Genomic DNA, 14,914 nt, shown 5'->3' with positions numbered 1-14,914 from the left:
CTTGAAATATGAATTATGCAATGCCATTCCCTAAAAGAAATAGAAAGAGGGATGGCCAATTTAGTTTTTGATGACTCTTGATACTTCTCTGTTGAAACAGTTTCAAGTCTTACAAAGAAGAAAAAACAGGAACAGGAAAAAGAATTCCAGAGATACCAGCAAAAGAGAGAAAGAGTAAAAATATTGGTTAATTCTTGTATTAGAAATATAGACTGAATAAGGGTGAGAGGATGTAGCAAGCCTTGTGCAGCATAGCTGCAAGAGTGAAGGAGGTATGCAGTTGCACCAGGCAAATTTCTCTCCAACATGTTGGACATTTGGGTGATATCACAAATCCAACAAGATTGGCATCACACAGGGACTAGACTGTTGTGTTGATGCCATATCATTCCAACAACAACAAACCCCTAGCTAGCATCTATTTAGCCACTTCACCATGAATAAGGATATTGAGATACTGGAAGATTGTTCTCCTTCATTGCACTTAATAAAAGATATGTTGCAACTGTAGAAGCTACAGAAGAGACAGTGGGTGCATCCTTGGTTAGCAAAAAGTCTATCTGTCTCCACTGGTTCATATTTGCCTGAGTTTCCTTGAATAACTCATGACAGTGATCTCATAGCATAAGATAATCCCTCACTAGCTGAATTAATTTGTGCTGAGCTTGCACACTCCAGCAAAACTTCAATGTACAATGTTCAATGTACAGGAAGGAGATAGTTAAGTATAACTAAAGAAGAGGGAGAGTTGTGTTGGAGGATGTTTGATGAAGAAACAAAGGTACAGTCAGGTCAATGCTAATGCAAGGATTTGGTTCTGCTACTGACCCACATCAGATGCGATTCACATTAGAGTTTTAATGATGAGAGTAACAGCACAAAATTATCATGGTTCTGACATGGCAGAGACAGGTCCCTCAAAAATTAAAACAGAATATATTCAACCTATAACATTCAAGTTTTTTATGCATACTGTATAACTAAAGGTAATAAATACTTAGAAGTTCACAAAATATCGAAAGGATAATGAATAAAATTCTGTATAATACAGTAACAATCATCAAAAAACCATGCTGAGCCAATGTTTACCTTCACAGCTAATAAAGGCTCAGTGTTGATATCACTGTGGATGGGGGTGGCAGCAGCAGCACCTGCAGCCTGTCCTTCTCACTAAACATGCATCACTGTGTATGGCAGCAGCAGCAGCAGCAGCAGCTTGCCCTTCTAACTAAACTCACATTATTGTGTACTGCAGCAGCAACTGCATCATCCCACCCTTCTCACTAAACCCACATCATAAGTAAGCATTTTTTAGTATTTTTAAATCCCAGAATTTTGCATTTCTCAAGTGTTTATGCACTAGAGAGGGGGAAAGAGAGGCTTTTGTCACATTATATTGCAAAAGCACACAAACAAATGAGACATGTCACACCACTATAGTGCCGCTGCATCAACCACAGACTTTTGTGTCATGCTGCACTGTTGCACCACTGTGTCATACCAGATGTGAGAACAAAACACAGATTCACACAGTTCTAGATGCTGTGGTATTGTACTGCAGCATTGCTGTTTCACGCCATATGTGAGAACAAAACACATATTCAGACAGTTCTAGATGCCATGGTATTGTACTGCAGCATCGCTGTGACACACCATATGTGAGAACGAAACACATATTCACACAGTTCTAGATGCTGTGGTATTGTAATGCAGCATCACTGTATCACACCATATGTGAGAACAAAACATATATTCACACAGTTCTAGATACCATGGTATTGTACTGCTGTACTGTTGTGTCACACCATATGTGAGGACAGTACCATTCCACTGCACCTCTGCATCATGCTGAATGTGAGAACAAAACACATTCAAAAAGTTCTAGTTACCATGGCACTGGACTGCCACACTGCTGTGTCATGCTGGATGTGAGAACAAAACACACTTCTAGATGCCATGGTGCTGCATGACTGTATTGCTGCATCATGCCATAAGTAAAGACAAAATACACTCACATGGCTCTAGGCCATGTGGCTGGAATGAATAAGCATTTTTCAGTGTTGTCAATACCCATATTTTTGTGATACTTGAATTAAGCAGTATGCATCAGGAAGAAAGCAAGCATGAAACTCTAGAGGGTACTGTATGATAATATCTCTGTATGTCTGGATAGGGATTACCTCAGGTTCTCTCCAGAGAAGCTCAGCATTGAAGAAAATAAAACTTCATGTGTCCATGGTATAGGAGAAATTGAAACATTAAAAATTTATTTAAATGATGGGAGGAAGCTGTGTATTAGCAAAACCCCCAAATTATCTTTGGGTCTGATGATCCTTATGGTCCCAACATCTGAGGGACTGTCGCTCTATTATGATCAGTAGATTTTATCTTGTCATGAGATAAATGTTTCAGTATTTCTATGGAGTGTCTAGATGGGGACATTGCAATATTTTTATCAAAGGAATCAATAAACAATCAATAAGCTCTCCCCAGTCCTGGTGGACTTCCCACTGCATGAAATGTTTTATCACACAGTAGAATACTGTGTGAGGTCCTTTGTTTGAAATTGGTATACTGTCAGTGAAACTGAACTCATGAAAAGTAACTCCACTTCAAGAATGAATTTTTATCTTGTTTAATATTGTGACTGATAAACCTGTTCTGCTTACTTACCATTCATACCATACTTACCATACCATACCATCCATACCATATTCATAACAGTAATGTAAATATCTAAACAAAATTTATTATAAGTGTTCATCCATTTAGATCCCCCTTTGCATAATAATTCCAATTTTTAGTTTCAGTCTGTTTCTGTTTTCATTCATAAGGGAAACGCATAAGCTTGATATGTTGCAGCCACTAAAAATTACTATAAAACAATCATGTCACATATAGTGTTGAGTGTAAATAAAAATGAGGTGATGAATATTATCTTGCTCTCTATGACATCACATACATTGCTTATGAGCCACCTACAATGGGACTCATTTCAGTCTTCATTCAACCTTGTGTCTAATAACCATAATGGATGTAAAGCTGACAAAAATATTTTGTTATGGATAGTGAACAAGCAGTCACTAGCATAATAGAAAGAATGGCAAATGCTAATCATGCTCTTGTTACATCAGTGCTGTTGATAAAAGGGGCCACTGAGCTACTGTCAGAAGTTGCTATGCATCACTGTAGCATGGAGATAAATCAGTAATGAAAAGGTATATTTCATGTAAAATGCCACCCACTTGATATATTTACATACTGGCAACTGTCAACAAAGCTGCCACACCTTTTACCCTTGGTCTCAGGTTTGATAACCTAACATAGTGTATTATGTGGATGTTAGAATTACTTACTTGATGCTTACTTTCAGTGAAAGTTGCAGCTTACAGAGTTTGTGCTTGAGGAAATTAAATTCATGAGCTCACTAAGTTAGCTTTCACTCATACTTGATAAAAAAAAAAAGTAGCTACAGCATTGGTAAAACATTTCTTTTTCATGAATAACAGTCTAAGGAATATGGCTGTATTTTTAAAATAATACTGCTTTTTAAGAATTATGGGTAGTGTAAAGATAGTAAAAACTGAAATATGTTGTCTGAGATATTGAGATCTCTGGAACTCAGTCTCATAGATTTTTAAGGAACTACTGTACAATATCTTTTATTGGTTAGTAACATATGCTCTAATCAGTATATTCAGTACTGTTCTCTCATGATTAAGCTATATTATTTGTATAAACTTAATCAACTGTGTCATCCAGCATCCCTGTCAAATTTCAAATCAAACCTGAACTCACTACCTGTCAACATCCCTGACCTACAAAACATTGCTTATGTAACTATTAGCAAATACCATCATACACTAACATTTTATTTCATATTATAAATTACTTGTGTAGTATAATTTACTAACCATAAGGATGCAGAACACATGTGTATGTTTATAGGCAGCTTAGATGACAATGGCATCTGAATGAACATTAGAATATTGAAAAAGTGCACAAAACAATTTCCTCTGCATGATTAAACTGATGAATGAATATGTGAATAGTAGTCACATTAGCTGTTGATGTACGTCAGAAATTTGGAGGATTCTCCAAGTTGATTTTTTTTCCACTAGGAAGAGAACATAATAAATAAGCCTTGCTAATTGCATTTGTCTCATGAATGGAAAGGACAGGATGGCTAAAAGCTCCACCACCTATAAGAAAAGTGGTAGATGGGCATATCCATCTGAAAGTAAGGAGCATAAGCCTTTTGGTTATAAGTTAGAAGGCTGTCATAGTTCTTAGACTTGCTAAGATGACTGGTATGGTCTCAGTGCCACTTCCTATTGCATGGATGTCAGTCAGTATCTACTCAGTTATAGCTACTGCAGCATAGAGAGATGTGGCTCTAGCATTACTCAGAATTTGTACTTGACATACTGTTTAAAAAAGAAGAGAAAAGTGTAATTGTAAAAGCAATTCCAGATATAAATGAGGGCTAGTTCAGGAATTAGAGGTGTGTGGATGTACGCTTTGTGAAAATCATAATGAATAAATGGGTCTTATTCATGGAAAACTGGTATGGGCCTTTGAAAGGGAGAGAAGTATGTTCAAATAAACTTTAATTGTTGATAGCAAAAAAAAAATGAGAAAATAAAATAAAAATTGTACTTCAAGTGAGAAGGATAAATGCTTAAATTATTATTTGAAAAGTTAAACTTGGGCAAAATAATTCTGATACTTGTATGCATATGCCTTGCTGATTGGCCTAACTAAGATTATGAGTTTTTTGATGAGATGATATTTCTGTTTATTAGTGTAGGCTAAGTGAGTGGTACTCTTATGCTTCTCAGTAAAAAAAAAAAAAAATATATATATATATATATATATATATATATATATATATATATATATATATATATATATATATATATATATATATATATATATATATATATATATATATAATATATGGTTATGTATGTAGATGTGCATTGGTATACAGTGATTTACATGGTAGCTGTGAATGTTGTGGATGCAGTGTATGACATACAGACTTAAGTTTGTTGGTTCTCTAAGGCCCACAGTGTACACCATATTTGTTAAGAAAGCAATTAGCATGTAGAATGATAGGTAGTACACAACTAGACAAGGGGTATAGCATAAAGTTTGTCAGAAGTTTACATGTGAATTGAAGTGGAGAGAACACTTCATACCATAGGGTACTGATTATAATGTGGTACTGTAAACATATAAAGTAATGACAAGCATATTGAAAGTGAAGAGGAAGATGATTTAAGTGAAGAGTTCACAAGAGGAGTAGAAAGTAACACTTGTAGAAATGGTTGTATACAGGACTGATAAGTTTAAAGAAAAGGATTTCTTGATTGTGCAAAAATAGAAAAAAAAATGTTAGGTTGTACTGTGGAACACACTGAAGTCATCCATTTGTGGATCTATGTGTCAAAAAATAAAAGAAATTATCTAATGCAATGGAGAATCATGAAAGGGTAGAGTTCAAGCCAACTAGTCAAAGAGTGACAGTGAATATGCTCAGAGAAGGATGATGCACTCAAGACTGGTAACTAGATGCCCTAAATGTCTAAAAAATTATTTATGACAAATGACTGAATAGGATTAGGAAGAGTGTGAATTGTTTGCGCTGCAGTTTGCCTGCACTGTATGGAAAAGCATAGCTGATGAAATCATGATTACATATACAGCTTTTTTAGAAGAATTCTTGGGCATGTATATATGTATGTACACCCACCAGTACACCCAATACACACACATACACACGGCAGAGGTGGAGCTGACAGGACATGTTTTCTAGTGCTCTGCATATACAAGGAAGTAACAACACAAATCACTCATGGTGGAACAAGATATGTTATGAAGACACAGGAATACCTAGGTGGTAAATAGGGAGGGGAGAAACAGTACCATCCCGTCTCTAGGAAAGTTTGGTTTGGTTTGTTTACATTTTGGACAAACATGGTGGACGGCACCACCCCAAAAGAAAGAGGTTCACTTGAAGGTTTTACTGGAGAAGAAAGAGAACTAAATTATAGACTGCAGTGTAGAAAAATTTTGCATATGGAAGAAATAATGGACAAGTTATTGGAGAGAATAAAAACATTGGAGGCACACCAGAAGAAGACAGGTAATGAATTGGTGACTATTACAGCAAAGTTGATTAAGATGGAAGATAAAAATGAGAAGTTAAAGGTGGAAAATGACTGTTTAAAGAAACAAATAAAGGAAAAAGTAGAAACTGTTCAGAAAGGAAATGAGGAAATGAAGGGAAGTGTAAAAGGATGTGGAAATGGGACAAAATAAATGGTTAAATGAATATAAATTTGAAGAAGAATCACTAAAGAAAATAATACAACAACAAGAAAATGAGAAACAAAACCTGAGACAAAAAGTGGTAAATGTTAATAAAGAAGAGAAAAGTTAGTGAGAGACACTGTAGAAAAATATAAATAAGCAATTGTATTTGGTTTAAAGGAAGAGAAAATAGTAGGTAAGCAGAATTCAAAGAGAGGAAAAGGAAAAGAAAATGTTGAATAAGTTACTGAAGAAAGTGATGGGTGAAGACAGTCAGGTAGTAAACCAAGTGGAAAAGTTCCATAGAATTGGGAAATATGAAGAAAAAAAATGAGACCCATAAGAATAAGGTTTGCAACACAGGTACAAGTAGAAGTAATTAATGGGTCTTGGAGGTTGTCTGGAGATGAAGAATATAAGAATGTGTGGATAAACAGGGATATATATGAGACTGAAAGATTGAAGCAAAAGGAGCTAGTAAATGAGGCTAAATAAAAAAAGGAACAATGAACAGAGGAGAAGAAAAAAATTTCTGGAGAGTAAGAGATATAAGAATAGAGAAATGGTACATCAGACAGTAAGGTAGTGTTATACTAGTGTAAATGGATTAATGTCAACTAAAATGGAATTAAATGAGTTGTTAAGCAGACTGCACTAGATGTTGTATTATGTGAGACAAAATGAAAAAATGAATGGGGAACTCCTGACATTGGTGATGATAAATATGATTTATGGATGAAAAATAGAAGTGACAAGGGAGGAGGTGGAGTGACAATTCTGACTAAAAAGTGTGACAAAGTGGAGAAGGTAATAAAAAGTGAAGACAAGTCTGAAATTCTACAAGTGATGATTAGAAGTGAAAATGGAAGAATAATGAATTATGTAGGAGTGTATGTGCCACTTATGACCAATGCTTGGTGAAAAGAAGAGCATAAAGAGATGTTGGTAGATGTGCTAAAAGGTCTTGAAAAGATAGTGATGGAAAGTAATCATATAGTTATTGTTGGTGATTTTAATTGTAAGGAGATAAATTGGGAGACACTGACAACTACTGGAAGTGAGAGCTCATGGAGTAATAGACTATTGAACTGGGTAGTGGAAAACTTGATGACTCAGTGGGTTGATTGTGATACCAGATTTAGTAGAAGAGATAAGCCATCAAGACTTGATTTAGTATTTACCAAGGACATGGAAATTATTGAAACAATACACTATGAAACCCCTCTTGGTAAAAGTGATCATGTGTTCATGGAATCTAATTTGAAAAATGAAAATGTAATCATTGATGAAAATTACAAGGTAAAAAAATTTAAATATAGTAAAGCTGACTTTGGAAAAATTAAGAAAGTACTTTGTTGCGGTGGACTGGAAAGACTTTGAAGATGCAGAAGATGTTTGGGAAAAATGGGATGAATTGATGAGGATATATAATTCTGCTGTGGTGAAATTTGTACCTAAAAAGAGGAACGAGATGTAGAAAGGGTAAAGAATGGTTCAATACAAAATGCAAAGACTAGAAATCATAAATTAAATGTTTGGAATAAATGGAAGAAGAGGAAAACTGAGAGCAGATGGGAAGAATATATTGATGCTAGAAACAAGTACATTGAGATAATAAGAATGGAGAGAAGAAACTATGATAGAGATATAATAGATAAGTGTATAAATGAACCCAAACTATTCTTTAGACATATTAATGAGAAGATGAAGCAGAAAGAAGGTGTATCAAGATTGAAAGTTGAAGGAAAAATCTATGATGATGCACAGGACATGGCAGAGGTTATGAACAATAGTTTCAGATTGGTATTTACTGTGGAAAGGAGAGTTTGATGCTGGAAGGGATAAGTTGGTGAGGAATATACTAAGTACAGTCCCAGTCAGTTATGAAGAAATATTTAAGATGATGGAAGAACTTGAAATAAATAAAGCAACTGGTCCAGATGGAGTATCAAACTGGATATCAAAGGAATGTAGAGAACAACTGGCTGATAAAATTCACAGTTTAGTGGTGACATCACTATCACAGGGAAGAGTACCAAAAGATTGGAAGAGACCAAATATTACATCAATATACAAAGGAGGAAATAAGGAAAATCCACTAAATTATAGATCAGTGTCCTTGACTAGTGTTGTAGGAAAATTATGTGAAAGAACAATAAAGACGGATGGAACACTTGGAAAGAGATAAAATTGTCAATTTGGTTTTAAGAGGGGAAGATCATGCTCCATGAACTTATTGTCCTTTTATTCAAGCGTAGTCGATATTACGCAGGAGAGAGACAAATGGGTGGATGGTGTCCACTTAGACTTGAAGAAGGCATTTGACAAAGTACCACACTGAAGATTGCTACGGAAGATTAAAAATTATGGGAAAAATGGAGGAAGACTGCTGGAGTGGATGGAGGATTATCTGGATGATAGAGAGATGAGAACAGTAATACAAGACCAAAATTCATCTTGGCTGAAAGTAACTAGTGGTGTCCCATAGGGGTCAGTGTTGGGACCGATAATGTTTGTAATATATGTGAATGGCATCAATGAAGAAATAGATAGTTATATCAACTTATTTGTGGATGATGCTAAGCTGATGAGAAGGGTAGAAAATGTAAATGACTATGGTACTGCAAGATGATTTCAATAAGATAAATAGATGGAGTAAATCTTGGCATTGGAGTTCAGTTTAAGTAAATGTAAAGTAATGGAGTTTGATAAGAGTAAGAAAAGAATACAATATCATTATGAGATGGAAGGTGTGAAGTTAAAGAAGTCAAAAGAGGAAGTGGATTTGAGAGTAACAGTTACTGAAAATTTGACTCCAGACAGAAATATTGATAAAATTAACAAAGTACACGAGACTTACCGTAGGTCAGTTGAAGTGTGCTTCTAATTTTTCGAGGCAAATCACCTCTGCTGGTGCGGAGATTTCACATGAGAGAGAGTGCGTCACGCGCTGCCGGCAGACTTTAAAGCAAGGACTCGACATCCACATGATGAACCAATTAGGAAATTAAGTAACCTGTAGAGCTTAAGGTAGGGAGGGAGAGGAGGGCATGTGAAATCTCCGCACCAGCAGAGGTGATTTGCCTCGAAAAATTAGAAGCACACTTCAACTGACCTACGGTAAGTCTCGTGTACTTTGTTAATTTTACTTCGGCAAAATCACCTATCTGCTGGGCGGACATTTCCCATGAGGCTTTGAAGCCATGTGGATGACGAGGGAGGATGCAATAGTAGAGAGGAAAAAGGAAATGCCCCACAAGAAACAGTACTATAACTATTATTCCATGGAAGGATCTTGTACATGAGACAATCATACAATTGGTGTATAAAATAAGGTACATTCCATCCAACTTAATCCAATCTACAAACAATGTTGAAATATGGTAACAGTTCACATCATAAGGTAAACCTAAGGTACTAGATACTAAATACTTAAAATATCCGTGTACTGCAACACTGGAGTGCAGCAACAAACCCAAATCATATCTTATTCTAGCACTGCATCCTGAAAGAGGTCAGAAGCAGCCACAATGTTCTTATTATAATATTTTGCAAAGGTAGATTCCCTAGACCAGCCCGCCTTAGCCATAATGCATGCGACAGGGACAGCCTCCACTCCAGCTTTCGAAGCTGCTGCTGGCCGCACACTACCAGCGGAAAACTTTGAGATGTCTATGCCGGACATGCGGAGAATGGTCCTGACCCAACGGGCAATAGTGTCTTTGGAAACTGATTTGTGGGGTTTTATGAAGCTAATGAGGAGCCTGGCATCAGTGTGCATCTCATCCTGTCTAAGCTCTTTAGTCACATCAATGTACCTCAGGAGAGTGCTACAGACACATAATCGTGGATCCTTAGGGTAACGATGGAATGTGACCCTGTTGATGTTAAAATTTGGTCTGGATTGTTTAAGAGTGCCCCCAACTGTACTGAAATGGAGTGTTCATTAATGAGCATGTCTCTGATTAACAGTAGTTGTAAAGTTTGAATTCTGGCAGCTTGAGTTAAGTCCATCATCATAACCAATTTTAGCGTTAATTCTTTAAGGGTTAATGCATGTAAGGGGAACATGGACCTTAGTTGCTCTAAGACAGGTTGGACGTCCCAAGTGTCAGTGTACCTGGGCTGAGGAGTTCTAAGATTGAAAACCCCTCTCATGAATCGGATGACCAAAGGGTGATTTCCTGCCCTGCATCCGGCCACCACAATGCCGAGAGAAGACAGGGCACCCCTCGCAGTGTTCACACACTCATAACCCACACCCCTGTCAAAGGTTTCCGTCAAAAAATTTACAATGTGATCTACAGTTGGAGAAGTGGGATCGACATTCCGTCTACCACAAAACAACGACCACCTCTGGACATGTGGGCGGTATTGCCTCTCAGTACCTGGTTTCCAGGAGGCAAGTATGATGTCCGCAGCCGCCGGCGAAACTCCTCGTTTCTGCAAGTTTTCCCTGACAGAAGGCATGCCATGAGCCTCGTGTGGGACATGATGGGGTGTGGATCTGTTGTGGACGGGTGTGTTAGAACATTCCTCCTGTTCGTTATCAAACGTGGGAAGTCTATTAGCAACTGGAGCAGCATGCCCATCCAAAACTGGGACGGCCACAGAGGAACCACCATCCAGCCTCGTGCTTGCTCTGCACGTAACTTCTGAAGGCACCTAGCAATTAATAAGAATGGGGGGAAAATGTAAGACAAATCAAAGTTTGACCAGTCCAAGGAAAAAGCATCAAAATATTTAGCCTCCGGATCTAGCAACCACGAACAGAATGTATTAACCTGTTTGTTAAGCCTTGAGGCAAATAAATCAATGGACGGTGTCCCAAAAACATTACACAAGGTAGTAAAAATGTGTGAGTCGAGTTTCCACTCATGTCTGTCATTAATCTTGCGAGAGGCTACGTCAGCCAAGGTGTTGTCCTTCCCCGGTATGTGCGAGCATGTAACCCATGAGTCATGTTCCAGACACCAATCCCAAATCTGGGTAGCAACATCATTACAGGACTTGGACTTTGTGCCTCCCATTTCATTGACATAGTTTATGGCAGTGGTATTATCACAAAAAACTCTAACATGTCTACCTTCCAGCTCATGTTCAAATGCTTGCAAAGAGAATAGAATGGCTTTCATCTCCAGGATGTTAATGTGAAGCTCCTTTTCATCCAGGGACCAAGTACCACTTGTAATCTGACACCCCAAATGACCCCCCCAACCAAGGCTGGAGGCATCAGTAAATAAATCGATGTCAGTACCTGGCCTAAAAATGTGTCTGTGGTGTCTGTCCACATTGTCTAACCACCAGGAAAGGTCTAGTTTCATGTCTGCAGTAATATTCAAAGGCCTGTCAAAATTACCATACTCCTGTTTCAAAGCGGCAATTTTTCCCCCCTCCAACTTCCTGTAGTGAAGTTTACCTAACTCCACTGCTGGGATCGCAGCCACCATGAGGCCAATCACCCTGGCCACCTCTCGAATGGGGGCAACATCTTTACACAAAAATTCTGCACATCCTTGGCGAATGTTGATTAGTCTACGCTCAGGTAAAGAGGCAGTCATGAACTTGGTGTTAATAACATTGCCTAGGTATTCAATACATTGTGTGGGGGTGAGAACAGACTTCTCCATATTGATACAAAAGCCTAACCTCTGCAACAGAGAAATGGTGGCCTGAATCGCCTGAAGACATCCTGAGTAAGAGTTACTGCAAATTAATGTGTCATCTATAAAGCTGGTGATAGTGTATCCTTCCTGCCTTAAAGTAGCAAATACTGGCTTCATCAGTTTGGTGAAAAGCCGAGGTCCCTCAGAAATGCCATTAGGGAGGCAGGTGAATTAATAGATAACACCTTGCCATGTAAAACATAAAAATCATTGTTGCTCATCTGCAACCCTAACAGAATAATAAGCATGCCTGAGATCGACAGAAGCCAAGAAATCACCCTGGTTGATGAGCCTGATGGCCTGTTCAAAATTTTCCATTTTAAAATGTTTATATGGTATGTATTTGTTTAACCTCTCCAAGTTAAGAACCAGGTGAAATTCCCCGTTTTTCTTTTCTCGCAAAAAAAATAGGAGAGATAACCTGCTGAGTTTGTTTGTGTGTGACTTTAATGACTTTAAGCTGTAAAAGTTTTTTGATCTCTCCAGAAATTATCCCCTGTTGCACAGTGTTGAACCTGTATTCCAAATCATTAAAAAATAAAGGATGAACACTATCGACATCAATATCAAGGTGGCAATGCTGAACAATATCCAAAATGACAGGGTCACTGGTAATTTTACGCCACTCATGCAGGAAAGAGTGTAGTCTGCCAGCTTCAAAACATGCACTTGCCTGTAAGTTTACTGGGGCTGCCTGCTGCGGCCGCCCCGGCCCTTGGAGTTTTTTGGCTCCACATCCTGATGAGTGGAAGGCAGTCGTGGGGCAGCCCTGGAGCCATACCTCTGTTGCCCGTAGGGTTGGAACCTGGCGTAATATCCCCTACTAGCAGGCTTGTTCCAATATCCACCAGGGCGTTTACCTGCGAACTTGCTAGTAAAGGCAGGCTTTTTCTGCGAGAACTTACTCCGCAGTGTCTCCGCTTCCTCAATTTGTCTGGCAGACTGGGACACATCGTCACTGAACAGAAAGCGAGTAATTGGCACCTTATCTGAACAAAGATGAGCATATTTATAGTTTATCTCGCATTTCATGACAAAACGCCTGGCCAAATTGTTCCTGTGATTGGCATTGCCTAGCAATGCCAATGCACCATTTAGCATGCTCACCTCATGTGTCAACTTGGGGTTACCTTCCTGTTCAGCCAAATCATCCAGTGCCACTAAGGATTTGGTGATAATGGTTGAAGCCCGCAGGATGTCCTTATTTACCTCCAAGCGGAAGTCTGTCTTCCTGGCATCCAGCTTCAGGGCCTCCAACACCTGTGGGTTGCATTCCACTGGCGCAAGAGCATGGCAGTTATTAGGCCTCTTGACAACATCGTCCTCACACATGGCCTTGTAGTCCTCCTCTCTCATACCATTATCAAAGAGAAAGTTTACCATCTCTGCCACTCTATTGTCAATGTCAGCAACCACCGTGTCAGAAGGACCAAAGGCCTTAGTGCCCTGAATTAAGGTGCTGTCAGCAGGGGCGGCAGGCATCGACACTGCCTCATCCTCACTCATCCTGGCCGAGAAACCAGAAAAAGTGGCAGAACAAGGAGGCGACAAACCCCAGCCCCCCAGAGTACTGTCCTCCACAGTCACCTGCGCCGACCCAGTAGGGGGTGGTAGTTGCCGTCTGTCTGCCTGCAAGGCCTCCACTTCACCCCTCAAATCAGCCAAGGCGTCCAACACAACTGACCAAGGGGGAGGAGCAGGAGAAGTGCCGCGGGAACCACGTGCGTCAGCACTGTTACGTAATCTCACGCAACCATGCCTCCCACTCAAGCGACGAGATGAATGATCCCTGTGCCTGTCGTCGTCATCTTGAGGGCGAACAGTGGACCCAGGGAGAGGAGAAGGCCCACAGAAGGCACGTGGGGCAGGAGGGGAAGGGGATCGAGAGGCAGAGGACGCTTCACCAGACTCCGACAAGGCTGCCGCACTGCGATAAGGAGAACAAAGCCGTAAGCTTCCCATACAGTTCCATCGTCAGTGGAGACCGATAAACCAATAATACAACTCGCCCCAAAAACGGGTAACGAAGTTGAAGGCACTGTACCTGCGTAACAAGTATCGTGGCCTTATCTGAAAGAAAACAGCAAAAACTTGGGAGACCATATGACCCAGAATGACCGTGTCTGCCCGACGCGGCGATCAGCAAACAACTGCCGGCAGCGCGTGACGCACTCTCTCTCATGGGAAATGTCCGCCCAGCAGATAGGTGATTTTGCCGAAGTAAAATTACTAGAGAGACAATGAATTTGTTAAAAAGAGTAAAAATGGCATTCTCATATTTGGATGAAGGAATGATAAAAAGTTGTTGATTTCCATGATAAGGCCAAGATTGGAATATGCGGCAGTGGTGTGGTCTCCTCATACAAAAAGGAATATTGTAAAATTAGAAAGAGTACAAAGAGCAGTCACTAAGATGGTTCCGGAGTTGAGCAAGTCAGCCTATGAAGAGAGATTAAAAATGCTGGAAATTCCTACCCTTGAAAATAGGAGAGAGAGAGAGAGAGGAGATTTAATAAACACCTATAGAATGATAAATGGTATGGAAAATGTGGACAAAAAAATGTTTTATAAATTTAGACACAGACTACAGAGGGACACAATAAGAAGCTGAAGAAAGTTGACTGTAGAAAAGACATCAAGAAGTGTAGTTTTCCTCATAGAAGTGTGAACAAATGGAATGAACTCAGTGAAGATGTCAATGCTGTAACTATCCATGCTTTTAAGACCAAACTGGATAGATATAGAGACAGGATACTATGAGATTACTCCCCTCCCGTAAACCACAACTAGGTAAATACAACTAGGTAAACACACACACACACACACACACACACACACACACACACACACACACACACACACACACACACACACAACCTTAGACATGAGGAAGAAGGAAAGAGACTTAATTGTATTGTTCAGTATGATGA

The 14,914-nt window shown here is 39.1% G+C and overlaps 2 protein-coding genes across 5 annotated transcripts in view; one reads left to right on the top strand and one right to left on the bottom strand.

The window, feature by feature from the left end:
- The window catches only part of LOC135098734 (calcium-dependent secretion activator-like), a 152,590-nt gene that overhangs the window by 127,020 nt on the left and 10,656 nt on the right, over positions 1-14,914 (top strand). The window lies entirely within an intron of this gene.
- On the bottom strand, positions 9,579-14,179 carry LOC135098732 (uncharacterized). 3 transcript variants are annotated; one of them, XM_064001123.1, is made up of 3 exons: positions 14,029-14,179; positions 12,658-13,911; positions 9,579-10,983 (listed from the first exon to the last, which is right to left on the bottom strand). In XM_064001123.1, exons 1-2 carry the CDS (start codon positions 14,085-14,087, stop codon positions 12,666-12,668), a joined length of 1,305 nt encoding a protein of 434 aa, XP_063857193.1. In that variant the 5' UTR covers positions 14,088-14,179; the 3' UTR covers positions 9,579-10,983; positions 12,658-12,665. The 3 variants fall into 3 exon arrangements, with proteins under 3 accessions (XP_063857193.1, XP_063857192.1, XP_063857194.1); XM_064001124.1 differs by lacking the exon at positions 9,579-10,983 and having other exon boundaries at positions 12,805-12,942; positions 13,092-13,911; positions 14,029-14,169; XM_064001122.1 differs by having other exon boundaries at positions 9,579-13,911; positions 14,029-14,178.

Source organism: Scylla paramamosain, unplaced genomic scaffold (assembly GCF_035594125.1).
Source record: "Scylla paramamosain isolate STU-SP2022 unplaced genomic scaffold, ASM3559412v1 Contig78, whole genome shotgun sequence".
In the NCBI taxonomy this organism is placed as follows: domain Eukaryota; kingdom Metazoa; phylum Arthropoda; class Malacostraca; order Decapoda; family Portunidae; genus Scylla; species Scylla paramamosain.
Note: the sequence above shows the minus strand (reverse complement) of the source record. Positions and strands in the feature narration are given on the sequence as shown.